At 38.6% G+C, this 25,561-nt stretch overlaps 1 protein-coding gene across 2 annotated transcripts in view; it reads left to right on the top strand.

Annotated features, from left to right (window-relative positions):
* The first annotated feature begins 1,205 nt into the window (after positions 1–1,205).
* The window catches only part of LOC124155720 (sideroflexin-2), a 30,703-nt gene continuing 6,347 nt past the window's right edge, over positions 1,206–25,561 (top strand). Inside the window, exons 1-5 of one of the 2 annotated variants that reach the window (XM_046529773.1) lie at positions 1,206–1,408; positions 22,559–22,762; positions 23,092–23,262; positions 23,344–23,542; positions 23,625–23,750. In XM_046529773.1, the coding sequence (XP_046385729.1) occupies positions 22,605–22,762; positions 23,092–23,262; positions 23,344–23,542; positions 23,625–23,750 (654 nt within the window). In that variant the 5' untranslated portion in view covers positions 1,206–1,408; positions 22,559–22,604. Of the gene's footprint in view, positions 1,409–22,274; positions 22,440–22,558; positions 22,763–23,091; positions 23,263–23,343; positions 23,543–23,624; positions 23,751–25,561 lie in introns of those variants that run through there. The other variant, XM_046529774.1, reaches the window with a different exon arrangement.

Here is a 25,561-nt window from a genome sequence, read left to right as displayed (position 1 = left end):
CAAACATTTAATGCATCCGGTAGAGCTAAAGAACTGCGGTTGTTTAAACGGAAGTTTTGAATGGGCTTTATTTTTTTTATCTCATAAAGCCCTTAGAATACAAATATGGATTATCCGAAGTATTTTCATTATTAATTTATCTATTTAGTCTCCACCTCCTTGTCCATTGATACGCCAATGTCACACCCAGTTTATATTTTCCAATTTCCTGCATCGGAGAAACAGGGGTACTAAGCCTTTCTGAAACCTTTAATTGCAAATGCCATTTTCCCAAAATAATTTTTAACTATAGCGATTTGTCTTAAATAGTGAAATAAAAATAAAATATAGCAACCTTGCCATATTACTTTTAGAGTATTACCCTCATCTGGAAAGCTTAAAGCCAATTCTCAGCTCAATTCCTAAGACAACTCGCTTCCTAACTATCTAATGTATGACACATTAATATAATTAATTGTGATTAATTCTATTTTCTAAGCTTCTAATTTACGATTTCTGATATCATATCTACCCTGCAGACGAATTTCTTCATTAATAAGACCGGTCTTTTGCCGATTCTGAGCCCTTTTCCAACAAAGGAACCTATTACTAATGCAATTAACCAGCCCAAGCAGCAAACTTTTATGACCTATTACATTTCTATGAGTTTTAATGTCTTTACTTGGTATTTCACAAAATTATGCCCTTTTAGTTTTTTAAAGACATATATTCATTCCGCCTATCTGGTATTATCGTTATTATAGCCCCCAGCACTAGTAGGGCCATCTCATAATTGAAAAAATAATTTATATTAATTATTCAGTCAATAGCATCAAGCGATTCCAACTACCAATTTTCATGAAATAAGGTTGTTGCCCAAAGGTAAAGTTTTCCTCTGCAAAGTAACGGCGTGGTAAATTTAGAACTGACTTCCATAAAGTTCAATTGTACCAATTGAAAATATCTTGGAACTTTTATCTCCATAAAATTTTATTGATTTAACCTCTACTTCCACGGAACTTGGCAACGTCTCAGCAACACTGGTGGAAGATCCATCCCGAGGACGAAGCAAAAAAAAAGAGGGTCAACGAATTTTTTAGGTATTCATCATCAGGAAGCAATCACGGGGAAGAGTCAAGGGCGAGTTTTTTTTACGAGCACGGGAGAAAATGAAGAAGCAAGTGGAAGTAAGTGGGGCAGTCGCAGCAAGATTGTCGGAGGAGAGGCAGCAGGTAAGGGAGGAGAGAAAACTATAGAGTTTGAACTAGACGGCGGAGACAAGAATAGGCAGGCGGCCGCGACCGGCGGCAGTGAGTCTGCGCGAGGGAGCGGTCCAGCCACGGACGAGCAGAGAAATCCGGGAAGCGGAAAAGCGCACTAACCTTCATAGCCGACGCTGGACCATTTGCAGCAGCGCGGCGATACAGAGGTAGATACGCATTCCCTTGATTATTTCGGTGTGATTCGGTGGTAGGAATTGAAATACTAGATAGTTTAACTGCTCCGAAGTAAAGTAAATACCTAATGCCGATTGTATCCGAATGAATTGACCAAAGCACCATTTCCGATCAACTTGATGATGATCATCTATAAGGAGAATTATTGTGTTTAAGGCCGAATGAAATGGTAAGAGTGCTCACTATGTAGAACTCCATTAATTATAACAGTAACTTTTCCAGTCCACTATGGTCAAAGAAAAAACTTGCACAATCCGGATTTCGATGCTGGAGCATCATCATCAGGTGCAAATATTTCAAAGTGTTTAAGGCCGTTTTTAACTCTCGAAATAACACTGCCTAATTTCGCGGTTAAATATCTGGCACAACTATATCGAAATTAGAAGCTTTTCTGGATGTAGTAAAAATTAGTTTTATGTATATTTCATTCAAGATATATAGCCGCTGGAACAATTGTAGGAGCGCGGAAATACAGAGGTAGATACGTGTTTTTCTTGATTATTTCTGTGTGATTCACAAAAAATATCACATCCTAGTACCAGATATTTAACTGCTCCAAAGTAAAGTAAATCCCTAATGCCGATCGTATTAGAATGAATTCCCCGAAGCGCTACTTCCGATCAACTAGATTATCATCTACAAGGAGAATTAGTGAGTCTTACGGGCGTCATATACTCTCGAAAAAACATGACTAATGATTTCAGCCTAAGCTTTGTGAAACCTTCCCATTACGGAAAATGAAAGAATAAACTTTGTTAGGTTCAGTAACATCATAGAGTAAGTATATATACTATGGTAATATATTTAAAAAGCACCACCCGGGTTTTGTAAAATTTACTTTATCCCGCAGATTATTACGCTCCTAGCACAGCACTTTAGAAATAAGTGCCTGAAGTTCTTGCCTATATTAATGAGCGCATGACATTGCATGCCAATTTAATTGACGTAATAAACAAATATTTTTCAATTCTTGGTTGTATTTCACACCAGAGGAGAATAATCTTTACTCCACACTAAAAAATAATTTCAATCGGCATTAACAGAGCCTCTTTCTCGATTCCATTAATATGAGCTTTGTGTATTTGCTATCTTTGCAATATTATTTACGGTTTCCCGTGACATTTCACAAATCCCCCGGCACTATAGATACAGTCGCAGGGATGACGACTTACAAAAAATATTGGGGGAGGCCAAAACGGGAATCTTGCCCCGGGAAATTTTATAAGTAGTGATTTTTAAGTTTTTTAAGCATTTTAGAAAAGTCATATGATCAACATTAGAACCCTGATAACTCGAATCTCTGGACACTGGGGAAAATCGACAAGCCTGACACATTTTTTCCTCACACCCATAACGAATGTTTGAGGGGGCTCGGTCCCCCTCAGGCCCCATGTAGTCGGCGCCACTGTACAGTTGGAACCAGAAAGTGTCTCTCTCAGTTAAGATCTTATGAAAATGAGGATGAAAAACTCCTCTGGCACTAATGCTCGCCATTTATAGCAACTATTACTGTGGCGGAGCTCTTAATTTCAAGGGCCGTCACCAAGGCCAGCCACCTGGTCGAGGTCGTTGCCCTGGGACCCTGAGGTCCCTGCTGCCGCCACCAGGGTACGCGGAACCGAGCGCCAGGAAGGCGCCGCGAGAGAGAGAGACGCGGAGTCGCTGACGAAACGGCAACGGAGAAGGACTATCGCGCGAGAGAGACATTGAGCAAGTGTATCGCTTACCATCGCAATAAACGTGGTCGAATTTACTTAATTTCGTTGGGTTGACGGGTGTACTGATTTTAATCATTTGTTTGTTCGTATCGTACTGATGAGTTTCGTTGCCTAACAAGACAGATTTTGTGGTTTATTCAGCATGGTAATTGAAGGGGTTAAGGGTACTCCGGTAATTAACCTCACTTCAATAAATGATTAAAATCAGTACACCCGTCAACCCAATGACAGCATAGTGGCAGTTGTACAAGTTTTGAATGCATTAATTTACGAAATGCGTTTTCCAATATTTTCCGTAAGACAACTAATAATATGCTCCTATAGCAAATCGTAGAGATGGACGCAATAGGCCACGTGCTGCATTGAGGCAACAATGCAGAAAGGCAGGTGCTGGATACGTTAACTGTGCCAGTTCGACTAAACCCTCGAAAATAAAACACCACCACTATAGTTGAAGCACTTTTTCGAAGAGTCACCTAGCTGTGAATAGTTCATGCATCACCAGCGATGTCACGCGCAGTCGTGCCGATTAGAACTCCAGCAGCTTCGCCAACTCGTGGCGTACAAAGCAACTATATCGAGTCTCGTTTGTTTCTCCTTCCCGCTCGGTAATCAAAGAGGTGGTGACCCTTGGCGTTATCGACGATTCTTATTCATGGGACAGACCACGGCCGTCTTTAAACAGGCCGGAGTGACCGATGTGGCAACGTCGCGCGCCCGTCATCTAGGAGGCCTGCGGGATTGCTCTCACCTGCGACCAAGTCTATTGTTTCGGCGTAGAATATCGGCAAAAGAAATCGCTTTGCGGCTAGGAAATCCACTAAAAAACTGCTGTTTTACTTACCACGGGATAATCGTGCATCCATTGCTGATTGTGAAGCAGGAGCAGACAGGAATGATACAAATTAGTCATGTATAAAACATGATTTTATTGAAATATATAGTCACCGAATTGAAAGCAGTCACATAATTGTAGAGTATTTTCTCTTATTGGAAGTCTGTCTAGCGACATCCAATCTGTTATTCCTCACTTTAGTATAGTTATTTAGAAATACATTTATCAGAGTTTTAATAAATCTTGCAAAAAATAACTGTTCGGTACATTGCACTGAAAACAGCTGTCGTCATAAGTTCCTCTTAAATTATCGTCAAGGAGGATAATTTTAAGAAATGTAGCCTCATACTTGGGTTCTGCTAGAGTCATCATAATGGCCAATACATGAAGACCAACACATATTGCAGACATACAAGGAGGAATAAGTCCGTTTTACTCGGTACACGGAATTGCGCAATCTGACGTAGGTGCGAAGGCGAAATCAAATTTGCGTCGTGTAAAGCGGTGAATTGCTAGAACAGATGCGAGACGGCAAAATTGTAGCCCAATACCAGGTAATCCTGGGTAAGAAACTAGAAGAAGGAGCAGAGAACCTGAGTGTAAATGACTTGGAAGAGAGAAAATGGCTTAATATAAAGAAGGCTATGGAAGAGGCTGCAAAGGAGACCATAGGAGAAAGAAAGAGAACAAGGAATGAAGAATCGTTTGATAATGAGTGCAGAAAAGCTATAGAAAGGAAGAATATAGATCAAAGGAACACTAACCAGAAAGAGACAAGACAAAATGTCGAAAGGTATAAAGAAAGCAGAAGACAAGCAAATAAAATACTACGAAAAAAGAAAAAACAGTACTTAAAAGGGCATGTGGAAAAGATTGAGGAACTGAACACACAAAATGAAAGTAGAAAGTTGTGCCAGGCAATCAAACGGATGACAAATAAATTTCAACCAAGAGCAAAAGCATGTAAGAATAAGAATGGGAGGTTGGTTGGAACAGAGGAAGAAGTAATGGGAGCATGGGCCGAGTACTTTAAAGAATTGCTGAATGTCAATGAGATAGATGAGGAGGATGGAGAAATGTTGGACATGAAGGTGGACACCAATATTAGTAGGCCATCAATTGAGGAGGTGGAGGAGTCGTTAAAACAGCAGCGGAATGGGAGAGCTCCAGGGGAAGATCAAATTGTACCGGAGTTAATCAAGTATGGAGGAAAAAATTTAACAAAGAACCTACATATACTGATATGTGAAATATCGGAGAAAGAAGAGATGCCTGAGAAATGGAAGATTGGTTTAATTTGCCCTATATTCAAGAAGGGAGATAAATTGCAATGCAGCAACTATAGGGGAATCACATTACTAAATGTCACTATAAGATACTTTCTTGTATACTGCAGAGGAGATTTAACACGTATGCTGAAGTAATCCTTGGTGAATACCAATGTGGATTCAGGCCGGGAAGAGGAACAACCGACCAAATCTTTGTAATGAGACAATGCATGGAGAAATGTTATGAGTACAACATTGACCTACATATGCTTTTCATTGATTTCCAGCAAGCTTTTGATAGTGTAAATAGAAGAAAAATGTTGAAGGCATTGGAGGGATTCGGAATACCAAAAAAACTAATTAAGTTGGTAAATATGGCTATGGAAGGATCTCAAGCTATATCGGCCTATATCGGGGGCAAGACTAGTGAAGCCTTTAAGATAACAACTGGAGTAAGACAAGGAGATTCTCTAACAGCAGTATTATTTAATCTGTGTCTACATGAAGCCATGAAAGAACTGGGGTTAGAGGGGACAATTGTGCATAAATCTACTCAGGCATGTGCCTATGCCGACGACATAGTTCTAATGGCACGGAATATGGATTCTCTGAAAGAAATATTCAAAATCTTAGAACAGAAGAGTAAGAATATAGGGCTCAGAATCAATGAGAGAAAAACGAAATACATGAAGAAAGATTTCGTGCTTTCCTGGCGAATGGACTTGGTAAAGAGTTCTCGGGATCGCCACCGGATCAGGAACTCCATATCTGCCAACGCTTCTATGTCCGACTCGGTCATCGTCCTCAGGTCCCTACAGCCCTGAGGACGATGACCGAGTCGGACATCGAAACGTTGGCAGATATGGAGTTCCTGACCCGGTGGCGATCCCGAGAACTCTTTACGAAATACATGAAAATGTCGACCACGGAAGACAGAAGATGGACTCAAAACGTTACATTTGGGCAGTACAACTTTGAAAATGTAAAATATTTCAGCTACATCGGTACTAATTTAAACTGTAAGAACTCAATGACCGAAGAAATCAACAAGAGGATAATGGCTGGAAATAGGGCTTACTTTGCTATTATTAAGCTCCTGAAGTCAACTCTTCTATCTAAGGAGATGAAATTCAAGATCTATAAGACACTTATCAGACCCGTCGTGACATATGGAGCAGAAACGTGGAGCATTTCCGCTGGAAACGAGCAAGCTCTGCGGATATTTGAACGGAAGATTTTGCGAAAGATATATGGTCCCGGGAACTTGGAGGATAAGAACAAACAAAGAAATAGAAAATATTATCCGTGGCGAAGACATAGTGAGATTTGTGAAGACCCAACGGCTAGCTTGGCTAGATCATGTAAAAAGAATGAGTGAAGAAAGGATGCCTAAGAAGATAATACATGGAAATATGGATGGAAAGAGAAAAAGAGGAAGACCGAGGAAAAGATGGATGCAGGATGTGGAAGAAGACATAAAGGCTATGAGGATTGTCAGATGGTGGGAGAAAGTGCAGAACAGGAGAGAATGGACAGGCGTCTTGACGGAGGCCAAGGCCCATACCGGGCTGTGGTGCCGAGGAAGTAGTAAGTAGAGACGGCAAAATAGCCCCTGTTCTAACGAAAATAGAACATGGGCTATTTTGCCGTCTCGCGTCCACGCATTCTCGCATGTGTGATAGCAATTCACCGCTTTACACGACGCAATTTTGATTGCGCCTTCGCACCTACGTCAGATTCCGTGTGCCGTGTAAAGTCTTTGAAATGGGCATCTTCACTACCCTCATTTGAAATACATGAACATGCACATATATCAATGGTTAAGTGCTGCAATGCCTTCCTGACAGCATACCCACAAACGTAATTGAGACCCGAATATTCCTCGGCAGTGATTAATATTGCTTTGCTCATAATTTCCAGGAGGTCGAACTGATTGAGTATGAGCTCATCATCTTCCAACGCTTCAACTTCAAATAAATAACTTACCTTCGACTACAGCTAATATGATAGGTTAAAAAATGAATCTTCTAACGTCATCTCCTGCAAAAATAGCGTTTATAGGAAGAAAATTAACTTCAAACGAGTCATGTCGAGTATCTTATTCACCACGAGTCCACTGTTGTAGAATGATAAACAAATAATAAACAGGCCTCCTCCGCGTTGTTGCCAAATATCATCCCTCCGGCCTGTTTAAAGACGGCCGTGGACAGACCGTTGTGGCTTCCAGCTGAGGATAAGAAAATCAGACTCATGGATGGATCTTGCCTATGAAAAAAGTCGTAGCGTGATGATTACCGCAAATAATACATCTTCTCTGTTAAAGGCTTCCGGAACATGATTATACTCAACTAGTTACACCAGCATTTTCCACGTAAAATAACTGAGATCATTTGAACCTTGATTTTCTACGATAACGAAAATTGTATCTGGTGCCATAATTTCCCAAATCAAGCGATCAAGCGTTTTTTCACTATCGTTTCCGGACTTAGGATGAAATTATTTAACCATTTACATTAAAATATAATTACATATTCATCAAAATCATTAACCACAAAACTTAGAGAATAAATTGTGATAATGGAGAGGATAAAAAATATTTTTTTGTTAATTATGATAGATCAAATAATACACATAATCAGAATAAACCACGTTTTGAATCGTGGTCTTTCGTTGGGAAGGAGAGGTTCTTAGTTTATTTATAACCAAATGATGAACGAATATTTTGCATGATAGTACTTAATCAGTACTAACCACTCAATGTGCACGAACTCTTTGCACTATAGGTGCAACGCCTTGGTATATCTATCTCTATGACGGAATGAATATAGCATCCTAGATGAAACCAGGGATAAAATAGAAGTCTTCTAAAACCCCTAAGGAGAAGAGGCGACAACTTTGATTGAATCCAACTTAGCTCAATTGGTATGAGACACGATGGCCTGATGAAAACAATCGTAGAAGTAGAGGTGAAAGGGAATAAGGGCAAGGGGCGGCCTTGAATGAGTTACATAGGATAGGTCATAAAGGATGTAAAAGAGAAAAAAAACGCCGCTATGAAAAGGCTAGCGGATAATAGAGAGGAATGGAGAGCAGCGTCAAACCGATCTAAGGATTGTTGATGATGAGACCAATAACCCCCGCCACTTTTATTGAATTTTTTGTGGTATTATAAATTATAAATCTACAAGCAACGTAGAATACGTTTTATAAATACATTTTATTAATTTATCCCCTACCACACACGAAGGTAGCTTGCAGGATGAATGAATGACGTTTGCAGCCGCGCAATGATTGGCTACAACTAAATTTAAATTAAATATGCAACTGGGACAGAAAACAAACAAGAGTCGTGAAAGAAAATAACCCTATCACCGATACTATCCCGGAAAATGACGGTTTCAGTATGCGTAAACCTTAGCCGTCAATGTCCCCACCACTGAACTTGTGCGTGAAAGAAATGATCGCGTGATTCAAGCTTGAGCGTTGAGCTGAGTGAGATTCTGACCGTGGCGTACATATTTTTTGGCAAGCTTGTCGCGCTCCGACGAAGGTCGACATCGCACGCTCCGAGAATTCGTGTCGCAACTCAGGAGGAAGACGAACGACCAAAGTCATAATTCATACGGTTGGGTACTTCCGCGACCATTCTCACGTGGATCAGTACTTTTAGACCGATCTCGAATCAACCTACTGCATCCAATTCATACTTGATCATATCTTTAACTCAATTAGAATAGGGTAGTTTCCTTCATCAAAAAAAACGAAAGGCATTGATTGCGTTACGTTACCCACCAGTAGTGTATTCATTATGTTCAAATTATTTGGTTTTAGAAATCCCAGTTTAGACGAATGTTAATGGTCAATTTTAACCTCATTTGAAAAAGGCCAGAAGTGACGTGACGTCACAGGGACCCAGATGCTATTCGAGTCGTCTGGAGTTTGCATCGTCTCAGATTACCAATGCATGAATGTGGCAGAGTTCAGGGATACATTTCTTAATAATCACCTATTAAATTGCCTATGGTCGGAAAGTTTCCTTCGTTTGATAGGGTATTAATAATCCTTATTTAAGCCAAGCGCTACCTGCTAGCAGCCTACATCGTAGCGGCGCTCATAGCCTCGCACCAAGGTGGCCTCACACGGCGGCAGCTGGAACCAGAATGACGTCACACGGGCTTTTCCCTGAATTCATACTTAGCCGTCGCGATTTCACGCGCTTGAAAGTCTTCACTTTTCATTTAATCGCGAAAAATAGATATCGTCATTTAAAAATCTAAAAGCGTGAAATACGTACTCCTGTAGTAATAATCTTTCGATTGAGGCAATTAAAAAAAATAGGAAAACTCACTATTTGGATCTCATCTTATCCCCATGAACGGTAATCTTAATGATGAGAGACACTGTGGATATGTCAACATCTGAATGTCATCTTTATAATTTACCACAAGGCAAGATACAAGCCTTACAAACGGACCTTCCTCCTTCCTACCAGCCCTGTCAATCAAATTATTGCATCATCATTAATATCACACCTTATTGGACAGGTTATCTCATTTATTCTCCGGAAACATGGTATCTCAGGAAGGTAATCCTTACTATAATTTTCTCATATCCGAAATATGATCCGCCTCTTATCTCATTCTAATTCTATTTCTCAATATCATAATAAATACTCTCTACTGTGTATTTACCCGGTGAAGTAGTAAGATGTTTTTTACAAATAACTTACGGGTCGAAATAAGTACTCAAAAAACCTGGATTGAATAGGTAATGAAGTCTTTTTTGTCATTTTTACTACGCCGAATTTCTGAAAAAAAATTCACCGACTATCTAATTCAGCCACCTAAGGCTTTTTTCAAAGAACTTTTTCCCCTATTTTGTTGAATAGTCTAAAAATCATCACCAAAAGTTATATCTTCAATTAAATGTTGTAATAAAGATGGAATACTACCAAACCAAATTAACGGATAAATGGCTTCATATATAAGATGGGAGTTTTAAAACCTAAGGAAAATAATTAAAAAACACTTCGTGAGAGGGACAAGTATTGTATTCAGATGTATAATATGCAGTGTAATCAACTCTTCCTAAATGTAGCCACTAAACGAAATGGTATGAGAATTACAGTGATATCTGGACGCGGAGGCGAATACACCTTTTTGGACCCTTCGGGGTACCTCGCATCAAGCAAAGTGATGCTTTATTTGGGTGTCCGACTCCCCAGCTCATGATCCCTTCAGCAGATTTGAATTCTTCCTTACCACTACATAATCACCTAATTAGTCTCTCCAAGGCAGCAGCTACGACTGAATTAATCATGAAGGCTTCTTTCCCGAAATTAAATATTTTACATGCACCGTTCTTCGGCATGCCATATGAACTTACATTAACTGCCACCTCCATTAGCGATCTGTTGACGAGGATAATCATCTCTTCTAGACTTCACCCAAGAATCGGTGGCAGTATTATCACTCTCTCCGACTTCCGCCCTGAAATACGCCACACGTCAATTAAACCATTTCGTGATAATTGACTGTCAACACCAGCTCCTAAGAAAGACGTCACAAATCACATTTCCAATCGTATTCCCTTCCTGCTAATGCTTGAGCCTCGTTTAATTGAGGTGTTGAGGTGGACTCCACCAGTAATAGGTGCACTTATATACTGTGTCGAATATGAGGGTCTAAATCAAGACCTCATTTTAATGCTCTTTCACTGCATTTCAACCTTTATATTTGGTTGAATTCAAAGAAGAGCGAAGGAATTGAGAAAAAAGGACCTTAATTCTAATAGACATATGTTTTTTTCGGAAATCAAAAACAAATATCGACCTAATATTAAATATAGCTTTCCAATGAAAAAGAGTAAACATGACGTCCATCCGTCCAACAAAACTAGTGATCTGTGCTTTGGCGAATTCAAACAAAAACTTAAAATTGTCTCATGCTATTAGAATAGGAATATAGAGAGAAAAAGGTCTCTAAAAACACAATTATCTAAATATTGTCACATGTCAAGTCACGTAACGAGGGAGAAGGATACTCTAACTTTCGCAAATCCAGAATATTTTTCGGGTTTTAGAAAAATATGCAACGATACAGCGGTATCACTAAAATTTATGCCGAATCGACCAAAAATTTAATATCACAATCATTTACGACAGAGCTCTTTTCTTAACAAATTCATGTTTTTTCTACCATTGCGACGTAAACGATTAAGTGATTTCTTAGTCAAAATGATTTGGTTTCTTTCATAATCTAAATACCATCCCATGAATTACTTCAACTTATTCTGGAATGGTTCCCTTGCAACTACCGCCCGCCTATCCCGAAAAATATTTGGTAAAGAGCCTGTATTACGAGAATTAATATAGGATTCCAATGGTCAGGCATAACTCTGCTATGGTAGCATTTATTTTGCCATTCACATTAACCACGTTTATCAGCTACAATACAACTTGTATCAGAAATTCTTCTATACTTTATGTAATCCATTGGATGAAATTATACAATTTCTCACTTAATTTATCGTTCCATTTTCTAAAGTTAGAATTCTAGATCTTCATGATTTTTTTATTTAAAGGCTTTTCCGAATGTTATATGATCCTTTCAAGTCCAACTAAAGCTGTCAATTAGTTTTCTTTAGCAGTTTTGAAATGATTTAGCACGTAGTTTTTGGTGTGGTGAAATACTTTTTGCTGCGACACGAAGTAAGGCAGCTAAATAACGAGATTAAACATTTCCGCAGCACCCAATCTACGCGTTTTTTTTAGTTCTATGACGCGGCTTAGCCCTCAACAAAGAGGCTTAATTTGAGAGAAGTTTATTTCCTTCTTCCTCCATGTTAGGTACACAAAAAATTAGAGAATTGATGTAGCCAATTCATACTACACTTATTTCGCAAGAGCCATTTAGGTAATTCTAATTCTACCCTGGAGCGAACTATTTGATACTAGTCAGCAAGCTAACATAGTGATAATTATCCAATCCGGTAGCAATGAAAAAATAAGTCTCCTTTGGACGTCTATTTCATGGCCAAAAGTTCTCTCGTATCTCACACTAATGTCCGCGCTGTTGTCGCTAACTTCAAAACAGATGCAGATAACTATCGTAATCAAGGTGTATAAACTGGAGGATGTTAATTATAATTATCTTTCCCGGAGGAAGGAATGCCTATGCTAATGCTATTCATAGGTGATACGATGTCTCCAAATACAAACGGTTTGACGTAACATCAAGGGTAAAGGCGGGGAGAGTAACTGAGAACCTATCCCGAGTCTTCATAGAAGCATTAATAGTCTGTAAAGGTTTTCTGCCCAATTATTAGCGGTAATTATTTTTGAAAATCCAATTTGCCGATCCATTTCTTTTAATAATACTTATTTTGCTATTACCTTGCCTGTTAAAATATTCCCTCTCCATCTATCTGTGACTTTATGAAGAGAATATATGCATTGAATCAATCCTAAAATTTTAATGCATTGTAACATCAGTTGAGAGAGCGAAAATAAAATGAACAACTGTGTACTGTACTTGTAAGCAGGGAAATGCATAATGACAATCGATGCCTAATAAGCAATTTTATGCCAAGTAATTCCAGGACTAAGAAATATTGAACGTTGATTATATCGTTAGTGACGCATGGGGCAGTACTTAGCCATGTACTTAGCCAGAAATTTGCTTCCGGGGAGTTAATGTGGTATGTGGGTTCTGGCCCGGACTGGCCCGCCGCGGCCGATGGGCCGGTGCGCCCTTTGAAAAATGCGTACCTGCGCCCGCAAGGCAAAGGTACGTATTTTCAAAAGGTGCTCCAGTCAATTCAAAACCCAACACTTGTATACAAAAACAACTTAAACTGATACAGTAACTAAGACGACAGCGACATGCTATGATTGCAATGACGCACTGCGCCATTGCAATCATTTCACTCCCGCATTCGCGTCACCTTCAATAATTTATGGTGGACTGTTCCACAAAACTAGACATATTTCTTTAAAGTGATTATTTTGGACATTTCCGTATACATACAATTCTTTTTTAGGGCACAATGGAAGGAGAAAGGCTAAAGAAAGAGAGGAAGAAAATCAGGAAATTAGTACAGAAAAGAAAACTACGCTATGGGCAGTGGGAAAAAGTTGCTCAAAATTTGCCAAAGATAACCACTTTTTATGGTCATGGTTTACATCCAAGTTATTCTTCCAATGCTGATGGAGAATCTGGGAGGCCTATTGAAAACTTTAAAAAAAAATCTCATGTATAGAACATTCTGTGGCGGAGGATGACCAGGGGAGTGATATTTAACTGGATTTGTTAGTTTCCGAAGTGTAAGTAGTACAGCCAAGCGAACCGGTAGCAGCAACAGGCAAAACAGACAATAAAGTTTCACTGACAGTACAGAGTCAAACAAATGAAGAGTCAAAGTTGGACAATGAAAATGACAAGTACCTACTATAAAAAGCCAAATCGGATAGACTTGGGCATTGCTTCGTTTTTCCAGTTTCATCCTGTTCAGTGTGACAAAAACGCCCAACGACTGCCTTTTAGTGAAAGCATTTTGTCCGTAGATATTGATGGCGAAAAATTTAAATGCAGCTGGCTTACTTACAACACTAGCACAAAAAAGTTGTTTTACAGTGTATGCTTAGTTTTTACTGATTGTTCATCAGTTTTCTGCCAGGGGTTTGACCGTTACAGACATTTGACACAAACTGTACTCCAACATGAGGTTTCAGTATCAAACAAATACTCAGGTAAGGCTAAGGTGGCGCACGACAGGGGATCGACCATCGACAAGCAAATTTTTTTAAAACAGCTAGCAAAAAGAAAAAAATAAGTATTTGATCGAAGGCAAGTGGTGTCTGCTGTTATAGATGTTGTAAAACTTATTGGCTAACAAGGCCTTGCTTATAGGGCATCAGAAGAAAGTGCCCATTTCCTTGATAACCATTCATTGAACCATGGAAAAGTTTTAGAAACAATCCTTCTTCTCTGCAATTATGACAGAAACTTAGATTATCATGTGAAAAAAAACATTCAAATGAGTAAAGCTGCGTTAAAATCAGCAGACGATGATAGTTCTAAAGCCAGAGGAAGGGGAAGCCAGGTGACATTTCTGAGTAAAACCACCGTTAGCAAAATAATGAACATTATAAAATGTTTGATCAAATCAATTATCGCTGATGAAGTAAGGCAAGCTATGTCGTACTCTGTTTTAATGGACTCAACTACAGATGTCTCTGGTTTTGACCAATATGTCATTGTTTTTGGGAACAGAAGTAGAAGAAAGAATTATTGGCTTACAGAGCGTGCAGTCGTCGTCAACAGGAGAAAGTTTATTTTAGACATTTACCGAAGTAGTAAGGGAAGCAGGACTTGATATCAACAACTGTATTGCCAACTCATTTGATGGAGCTGAAAACATGAGTGGTCAATATAAGGGCGTTTCAGCCAGGCTGCAAGAGCAGATCCCAGAAACAGGATACTTTATCAGTACATGTGCTCATTAATGAACCCGCAACTCCATAAGGCTTACAAGTTCCTTTTAACAATACCGATGACCCAAGTGAGCTGCGAACGTGCATTTTCAAAGCTGAAGCCCATAAAATCGAGAATTCGTTCATCCATGAGCAATGAGAATTTCGAAGCTCTCCTCTTGATGCAGTCGGAACGAGAATTAGCCTCAAAGATAAGCAATGAAAAAATTATAGATGAATTCTATTTCCAAAGCACGGAAATGAAGCGCCTACTTTCCTTCTGATAATAAAAGTGGACTCCAAAAATGTGGCCTTCATAATAATTAGTGACAACTTCAGTCTTCAGAGGCTGTTTTGTATTTACACAAAGATATGTTTTAGTTTTTATTTATTTTATTTCATAAAACAGTTGAATATGTCTCTTGTCTCATGTATGATTTGGATTGCATAAATGTATACATGAATAAATGCATTTATAACATTAATCTTACTTACGAGTTTTATCTTTTCCATTATTCAAATATCGTAAATAGTGACATTAGGGTAATTTGTAACATCAATAACAAATGTCTTTGAAAATATTAAGTATACAATATTTATAAAATATCCATCTAAAGTGGAAGCCAATTATACATGATCATTTGGAGTATTTGCTTGTTAAATTGGTGTACCTTACATCACATACACGTTGTAATAGTTAAATATCATTTTTGAAACCATTGTTGTAAAAAAATACTTTTATATTTTGTTTACTTTGAACCATATTTTTTTCAAATTTTACTTTGTGAATTTCAAAACAATATCCCATAGCCCTACCCTCGGATTGCGCCCTTTCTTAAGTTGAAGGCAGCGCCCTTCTAGGAGTCCCAGTCCGGCCCTGTGTGGGTTGCATATACTGATATTTTGTTGTCAATTCGCACACAACAGAAAACTTCACATTTCATTAAATATCCATGGATCTTTTCACCTCAATTCAACAAACTCTTTTCCCTTAGGGTCTCCCATTTCGATGAAAATTTTTGTATCCACCTCAAACTAAATAACCCGAAACCATTTCGAGGAAAAACATTTTTAGCGTTTTACGCTAATATTAATTTTTCATTTTTTTCCAGAAAAAAAAACTTACCTTGAATCATTAAATCATATAATTCCTTTTATTTCACCATCAAAATTTCGTAGAGCTATGAATTATGGCTTTTCTCAATAGCTAACGATAAATTAATTCCGGGAATTCAACCGGAAATTGTCCATTCCGCTAGTTCTATACACGAGGCGAGGAAGTAATTTTCTAATTTTTGTGACGATTCCTCCTAAGAGCTCTTTGTTATGTTAGTTCAAACTTCTTAGACTGTGCAGACCATTAGCGTCATTTAAAATGTGATATTTCAATTTTTTAAATAATTTTTTCGATGATAACATCCGAGTACTGCAAAGCGAAATATCAAGGCACTAAATTATTCCAGGTCACGACTAAGCGTTTCAAATAAAAAATTTTTGCACGCGTTTTGATACATTTTTCGCCACAATAGGTGGCATACATTGAGGGATCAAGACAATCATCAATATCAATGTATAAATAGGGTGTAAATAAAGTCGATTGTTCAATTCTTACAGTTTTGATTTAGTACTCTTTCCAACGACTTGCGCCAACTATCGCAATTTTTTGCAGTCAGCGGGATTTGAATTGATGCACAGCTTTTATACAATGATAACTAAAAAAGTAGTCCAGTTACATCGAAAAATTTACTCTTATATCATGATTGATGTGTGATGATGATCTATATATTAGTAATTTTGCCAGAGCGATGTGTATTCTAGTATTAATCATAATTTCTAGTGTTTTTATAAAATTACAATCTTGATACATGACGTTTTTCATGGGCACGCATTTGGAAGAAAATATTTAGATATTTTCTCGAAAATAAGATAAACTTCGTTTCTCGGATGAACCATCTGAATTAGACCTCTGATAACGCCACAATCTTTCAGAGTGAGCTACTGCTCAATGGAATTTTCCAAGCTACGAGAGAGAGGGTCATAGAAGAACCTCTTTTCTCGACGAGTATCTTTTACTTTAAGAAGAAAATCATATTTTGAGGGATGATGACCAGAAACCTTTGAGAAAAAGATGGAAAAACCTAACCAGACATATCATGAGGTCTGATGCCATGATAGCCAGATAAAGATAATCAAAAAGCGGATAGGAAGAACAAAAAAGGAAGACTTCGAATAAAATTTATGGAACAGATGAAGAAGGATTTTAAAAAGAGGGAATACGTAGCTGTGGAAAAATAAGCTGATTGGTGAATTGAGTGTAGAGCTGCTTGAAATCAATCTTCAGATAGTTGACCAGTGATGTGTATCTCTTTTGCGATTCATGCACCGATTTAATGAAATAAATTGCCAATATAGGTCAGAGTAAAAGAATCTATTATCCCTCACACTCAACAAGCTGAAGCCACAGACCTCTTGTGCTCCGAAAAACGAGTGATAATTTTCTTAGCACCCTTTTGCCTATAGTGAGGTTTGAATTGACACCGGAATTCGCACGTTATAAATAGGAGACCGAAAGAGCGCGAAGTTCGCCTCACAATGTTAATAGACGCTTAACTTCCAAGAAACGTGTGGGAAAATATAGCGTCAATTGATCCCTCGATGCTGACCTATTAAGATCGAATATTGATCTCACGAAAGATCCATTTAGGCGCCTGTCACGATTATGTAGCCTACGATAATCAATCCAAGAATAATCCTCTCCCTTGTGACGAGAGGCAAGGCAGCATTTTTGAGCTATTGACCCAAATGATTGGCAACATCTAAGCCACGTGGTTTCTTTTTAGTGAGGAGCCACCACTTATTGCGCATTTCAAAGTGACAATATTACACAAAAACTTTAATTTGTCCACTTTGGTCGTACTTTCAGATAAGTATTGTTTTAAAGTGCCTGCGTTTTTCATCATGAATATTCTATTTTCAACATTTTATACTGCAGAAAGAATTGCAACTTCTCAATTTGCTTAAATTACATTTTCTCAAATTTACATTTCTCTCTACACTGCTTGATGAAATTATTCCACCACATTGACTTGGATAATTAAATAAAATTTAAATTCATACATCAAAAAAGGTACAGTCCCGGACACAAAAATCTTATCACCCAAGTTAATTAGTGAAATTTACATTATTCAAGTTCCGACAAGTAGTTAAGATAATCATTTGTGTCGATAGAGTACAGCCTAAGTGGACCAACAGTGGATGCAGCTACGCAACAGTTAGAAGACCGGTGATGGAACATATTATCACTCTCCACAAACCCGCCCTCATGCCATTCTTAACAGTCTGACAAAAACATTCGAGGCTGTTACACAGCGGGACCAATTTAGTAAGCGATTAGGCTTTTTGATACTTCACCATTTTCGCTGAGGAGAAAAATTTTCGTAGCATCTAACGAGGAAGAATAGAACTGTGGAGGATGAGGAATACATGGTATGCAAAAAATTCTTTCAAGTCGTAAATTGCGATGAATTTTGTCCATTGTTTTGCCAATAGGGTGGTTTTCTATTCTTTTTTTATTGCCTAAATCGAAAGATTATTACTCCTGGAGTACACATTTCACGCTTTTAGATTTTTAAATGACGATATCTATTTTTCGCGATTAAATGAAAAGTGAAAATTTTCAAGCGCGCGAAAACGCGACGCGTAAGTAGGAATGATGGGAAAAAGTCCGTGCGACACATTTCTGGTTCCCCCTCCCGCCTTGTGAGGTGACCTTGATCGAGGCTCTGAGCGCTGATAGGACGCAGGATGCTAGCGGGTAGCTGAGTACCTTGCTGGCTAGTAGCGCTTGGCTAAAAAAGGTTTATTAATACCATATCAAACGAAGAAAACTTTCCGACCTTAGCCAGTTTTGATAAGTGATTATTAAGACATGTTTCCCTGAGCTCTGTGCCTCATGCATGCATTGGTAACCTCAGACGATGTATAACTCCTATCCTCTCGTGTAGAAACTAGGTCCCTGTGACGTCACGTGGAGTGGAATCGCATGGGCGCCAATTTGGCCTTTTTTAATGAGGATAAAATTTTACCCTTGCCATTCGTCTAAACCGGTATTTCAAAAACCAAATAATTTGTGTATTATGAATACACTAATGGTGGGTAACGAATCGCAATCAATGCCTTTCGTTTTCTTTGATGAAGGAAACTACCCTATTATGATACAAGGTGATTCATGAGTGTATTAGAGCGCATTGGATATATCTATGAATGACAGCAGGTGATCGAATGAATAGGGAGTGTGAATAATATTTTATATTGTCAAATTAGGTTATTATATTTCCTGTTATATTATTACTCGTTGAACTTCATTTACAAGGCACGCCTAATTTAAAAAAAAGCGTAAACTTTATTTTTAAGCTACTCAGAATATAGTGTGATTAATACTGAAAGGAAAAGAGTGACTCTTTCCGCCGGTCTTTCACGAGTACATCAACGCCGAGGCCAGGTTCAAATCTTTACTACGGGCTAGCCCTCTGTCCTCCAACATCCCCCTCACGAGGCGGGTGATCAGCTTGGTGTTCTTTGCAGAAAATCTTAACAACCGACAGCAATCGATACCATCTGATAAATTTGGAATAAGCAACTGATATGCGATAACCTTCATCGCCAGTCTTAAACAATTATGTCAACACCGACGCTGGGTTCTTATGCGCCCTTCACTGCCGGGTTAGGGTTACCCTATTTTGCAAATCCCTAGCCTTCAAAATGTACTGTTCATTCATACAAATTATGGGTCTAATCCAAGCCAATTTCTAACTTTTATATGACTTATTATCGTTAAAAAAAGGATATAAAGCTGTTGATGCGAATTTAAAATAATTTGAAATCTGTAAATGTATACAATACGAGTGAACGACCTAAAAAAATATGACCAATTTATTCCACGTCGGGGACTCAATCCCACAATCTCCAATAACTCAGTCCCACGTTTACTCTTCTAGTCAATCGCAACTGCTTGCAGGAGAAGTAGTATAATAATAAGTGGACAATACAAACCAACAGTAAAAATCGGGGCAAGTACGCAGTAAATGCATACGAAATAATCATTAAATCCGACATAAATCGAAACAGAATGACCAATTTACTAGTAACCACTCCCTCTGAGTGGATTTATCTTCATGGTCAAACGAAATATTTTCGATGAGTGACCAAGGAAAACAAAAAGAGCAAGGGAAAATAAAATTTCTCATGAAGCAGAAATGGCACCACAAACTTTGTCCTAAAACTTTTGAAAGTGACTGTACAACCTCATAACAAGTCTTTGGTTAGGGGTCGCTATGGCTAAAATCTAATTCTGTGAAATACGAAGTATGGCAGTCAGACATTCCGCATAAATATGATCACGAGGACATTTACAAGTATTTACAAGGAAAAATCCTATAGTTGCGACACTTTATATTTCTCTTTAGTTACTAAGAAATAACGCTCGATAATATCGGCAATATTGTACAAAAATTGTAATTTTTCCTCTTTGGTCATAATTTCAGCAAAATTTTGTTCGAGATTCCTCCTGTATTACCATTACCATAACTGAAACCACACTGCTAGGAAAGTCAATAATCTTCACTTTGAAAGCAAATTATTTTATCAGGGCTCCATCTCATTCTCATAAACTATATTCGTCGCTAGATTTTTGCTCTCGACTGCGGCAATAAGGGGAAACTATTGTAATTGTACAAATATAATTAGAGCCAGCTATGAAATGTTACAAATGAAGTATTCATTGCACTCATTTATGGAGTGTCCAAATTTTCATGAGACTTAAATGCTACAAGCGAGGATGGCAAATGGAGAATCGAAGCTCTCACTGTCCACGGCGCGAAGTTGGCTAAAATAGAAAGATTAGGGCCAAAAATGTAAATTTAGACTTATTATTTGATAAAAATCGATATTTTAGAATATGAAAGTACCACAAAAGAGGCATTTGGCCAGCTAGGTCACAGTTCCTTAAGAATAACTTTCTCCTTCCGAAGCGATCTTTTGAAATGTAATTCTGGATCATTCCTCGACATCGCGGGTACTAGCCAAGCCTTGTGCTACAATATCCCGATAGACGCTTTCACGAAGAGAGGTAAGGTCCACCCGTAAGGTTAAAAATTTAATGAAACTCTATAACAATGACAATTTCAATGACCAAAAGGGCATCCCTTCCATCAGAGACTTTATTCTGAAGATAACATTCGCTAATTATGAACGCGAAAGACAGTAGTTACCACTTGTGACTCAGTCGTTCGGAAATTACGATTTAAAAAATTTTCTCAAATTACACCCAAGAATTTTGGCCTCCACAAAGGGTTAAAATGATTACAAAGTATTAGTTCGCTATCAATAATCAAGTAACCTCGTCTCATTTACTGTAGATAAAAAATAAAAATGACGAACCATAAGTATACTCTAAAATACTTAACCTGTGAAAAGTAAAAATATTCAACAAATAATATGCTGTTAAATGAACCACTATAGAAGAAATTTCTTGATCCATGAGTTATTTTTACTATTTCGCTCCCTTGGGGGAAAGAAAAGAGTTCAGCCCATGGCCACCCAGCCACACTACGCTATATTCTGTAAAGCGCTCCGTAGTAACGTTTATTGCGAACTACATGAGTAGTAAATGTTTCAATAAACTATCCAGACTTAGTCGATCAAGTTGGAAAGATAATGCGATTGGTTCCATACTATGTCAAATGTTAAGGATATGGAAAGTATTGGCTTCCATTCAGTGACGGATCAATGAGGGGCTAAGGGAGCTATAGTCCCCCCTTAGGTATCCAATTTTCACTATATTGAATGGTAATTCTTCCGACCGTATACTGCTGGAATTTGAACCCACTCCTTAGCCCCCCTTATCCCTATCCTGGATCCGCCACTGCTTCCACGGTCATTTGCATCCCCGGGCGTTAAATAGGCATAGAGTACATGTGCAGGTAGTATGCAGGATTGTACTTACCTCATGTTCATTTCATCTGACACCGAGGAGGTTCCTCACTTGGCCAGGAGCAGGTCGTGCATTGCATTCCAGGTCTTCATTACTTTCAGCAGCGCGTAAATTACTTCTCAATGTTTGCGAACATGATGCACTGGGATTATTATTGAGCATCCATTACATAGAGTATACATCATTGCAATGATTAAATCGTGTGCCTTGTTCCAGAGCGTGCAGTCGGTGCAGTCCAATGGTACTTTCTAGCGATATAAAGAAAAATTACGCAATACATAGGGATTTCGAGGGATATCTCCAGGCTACAACGAGACAACAAGTTAGATTTCTAGTGTAAACTCATGGAAACTATCAGACCGCAATCACATTTCCGGACGGAAAAGAAATGGTCAAAGGCTAAATATCGGCACAACAACTTTGAGATTCACAATGCCCGGTAATACATAAGTCAAAAGAATTGCTATATGCGCAAGATGCGCATTGGCGCAGCGGTAAATGAAGAGATCTAAATAGATGAAAATAGCGCTAATTATGGTCTATGTAATTGTGATACGTCTTCACAATTGTTGATTTTAAAGCATGCCGGATTCTGGAATACCAACTGATCTACATTTACCCGTCAACATTTCATTCAGTTGATCAGTCTGTTGGTGTCTGGGAAGGGTTTACTGCGGTAATACACTTGTCGGGCGATCAATGAACTTAGGAGGGGGCTGGTAAGTTTTTCAGTGGTTATCGAATTGGTTGTGGAATCTATGTCACGGATATTCTGCATATTAAAAGTGACTTACTTTGCCTAGCTTTGTACAAGAAGTAAATCATGTTTCCCTTGCAGACTCGAATGACATAGCTGACTGATTGCTAGTTATTTTTGGCGATCAATGGATTCACAAGAGAGGATTGACGTCGATAGACCATTATGGAGCCAAGATACTTTCTTAGGTCGAGCTAAACACTTCTTCTGGGTCACTGATCCTCGGACAGCTTTATCCTCCAATGGAGAACTCGACGAAGCTAAGCGTTTAGTTGAACAGTATAGGTAAGTAAAAAAACTACAATTTTTTTACCTTTTAGCATTAAAACATAGACTTGATTTTCATCAAAGGCGAGTATTTTCGTCTGGGATAGATAGCTATTATTGACATGGCCTTTTATAGTATTACTGTTGAGATAATTCAAGTATGATTGCAGTGCATGAGAAATGACATAATGTATTGTTGAATCCCTTTCAAACAAAACTTTTCATTCCTCCGGAGAAAGCCGCTAATAATACATATGATGACTTACTGATTATCAATCTATTAAACTAATAAGGTAACTTTGATCTGCCTTAACTGCCGTTCATCTAATCACATAAAAATTTCCAAGATTAGGAAATGAGCCACCAGGCACAACCAGAGATCAGGTAATTTATGCGAAGAAGCTCTATGAATCTGCCTTTCATCCTGACTCGGGGGAGAGGCAAAATGTTTTTGGCAGGATGTCATTCCAAGTTCCAGGAGGTATGGCTATCACTGGCTGCATGCTTCAATTTTACAGGTTGGTATAGTTTAGTTACCTGTGTGTTATTTTCCTGACTTGACAGTGGGCCTCATAACATGGTACTTATCGACTTTTCAGGACGGTACCAGCTGTGGTTTTTTGGCAGTGGGTGAACCAGTCATTTAATGCATTGGTGAATTATACTAATAGGAATGCTAAATCTCCAATTACAACCACACAATTAGGAGTGGCATATGTGTCTGCTACAACGTCTGCCCTTGTCACTGCTCTGGGTTTGAGAAAGTTTTTGCAGAAACGGGCGAGCACATTACTGCAGGTGTCAATGTTTTTCTCTCATCATTGGCATATTTCATTTAAAATTTTTCTATAATGTAACAAATATCTGTTTTATTTTGTAGAGATATGTTCCTTTTGCTGCTGTTGCTGCTGCCAATTGTGTAAACATTCCCTTGATGCGGCAAAATGAACTAATTCGTGGAATTGATGTATGTGATGAGAATGGAAACATCGTTGGACAATCAAAGGTTGGTTAATACTCTGTCGATTATACCTCACTGGTCCTTGTTCTACTCATCGCCATATTTTTAGTTCCATATCATGTGGTAAATTTTAACACAATTCTCTGATTTTTAATGTTGTTAACTGTGCAGAATAACTTAGTAGAAGGAAGCCCTTCCACATTTCCAGATCTTACTACATAATCAAGTTCACCTAACATTTTGAGGTTTGAGGAGAAGTTTCTTCCAAAGAAATGGTTCTGTATGTCATTGGGGGTTGCTATATGAAATCTTCAAGTTGGTTGTTCGGTATGGTAGGGGAAGTAGGGAAGGGATATTTTGAGGATGAAAGTTAATTTTATATGGGCATCCTTTTGCTATTTATTTGGAAACTGCAGTCTCCATTTGAGTAAGAATAGGGATACTGCCCTCAAGGTAAATAACTCATCGATGCCCATATAAAAAATTTTTGTTCCTTAACCTCTCCACCCTACCAACCCACTGCCTTGAATGTTATTTATGGCTAACTTGCTTGCAGTCCCATGCCCTTGGAAGGAGTAACCAGCAGGGTTAGTGAAATGTCAGAACAACCTGATTATAAGTTTAGACACAGAGGAGTTTAATTTAAGTAATGATGGATTGCAAAAGCCTCATTCAAGAATGAAGGTGTTTGTCAAAATCCTCTCATCCATTGATTGGACATACCGTATTCCTCCGAATATAGTCCCCCTCTGAATATAGTCCCCCCCCCTAATTTTGAGGCTTGAGTTTCGGAAAAAAATTTAAAAAATGGGTTTGAATATAGTACCCCCCTTAACTTTTTCACGGGCATTTTTGGAAAAAAAGGGGGGACTATATTCAGACATATACGGTATTCTCTCTATCTAGAAAAAATATTCATCGTAGTTAATTATGTTGCTTAGATTCTCTCTCATGAAGTTTTCCAAATTGGTTTTGCTATTGAGATTCGGCTTAGTGTGGTAGTCCGAGTACTATCATTAAGCTACATACATATTTGAATTCTGCAAATCATGAGGTTGGATTGGTTCTGGTACTGGGTTTCTTTCCATACTCCCTTAATAAATCAAAGTATTCTTTCCCCTCTGGTTGAGCACATCACCGTAAATGGGATAGATCACCTCTATTACAAGCTGTATCTCTACTAAACAACTCCAGTAACCGTAGTGCTTCAAGGCTTTTTCAAAATTGAGTTGCCACTCACCACTCTGATACGAGGGTTGTACCAAAAGTAAGGTTCCCAATGAGCTACAATGTTGAGCAAAGGTGCTACTCTAAATCCCACAACATTGCCGTGTGCAGTGGTTCCCCTACTCTCGAATCTGCCAGCCGGCGATTCACTGTGTCGCTCATTATTGGCTTAGCAACCGTCAACAATGAAAGTGATGATCCCCGTTCCCGCCAAGTGTGAGGATCGAGCAGTAATCCGATTTCTCCTTGCAAGGAAGTTACCGCCATTGGAGATTCATCAGCACCTGACTGAACTTAATGGTGAAGAGTGCACGTCCTTTCAGCTCGTCCGCAAATGTTGCAGGGCTTTTGCCAAGGGTCGCTCAGAAGTTCACAATAAAGAATGGAGTGGAAGACCGCCAGTTTTGGATTGTCCAGAAGATCAATAGTGAGCTGCTCAAAGATCGGAGGGTCACTGTCCGTGAACTTGTTGAACGCATTCCTGAAGCTTCCCACGGCACAATTGAAAGAATTTTAACAGAAACGTTGGGTTATTGCAAGATGTGTGCTTGCTGGGTCCCCCGTATGCTGACTGACGGACTCATGCAGCAAAGCCTTGACTGTGCTCGCAAATTTCTTCAACAATTTTA

The sequence above is a fragment of the Ischnura elegans genome, chromosome 3 (genome assembly GCF_921293095.1).
Source record: "Ischnura elegans chromosome 3, ioIscEleg1.1, whole genome shotgun sequence".
Taxonomy (NCBI): Eukaryota; Metazoa; Arthropoda; class Insecta; order Odonata; family Coenagrionidae; genus Ischnura; species Ischnura elegans.
This window is presented reverse-complemented; position numbering and strand designations above follow the sequence as displayed.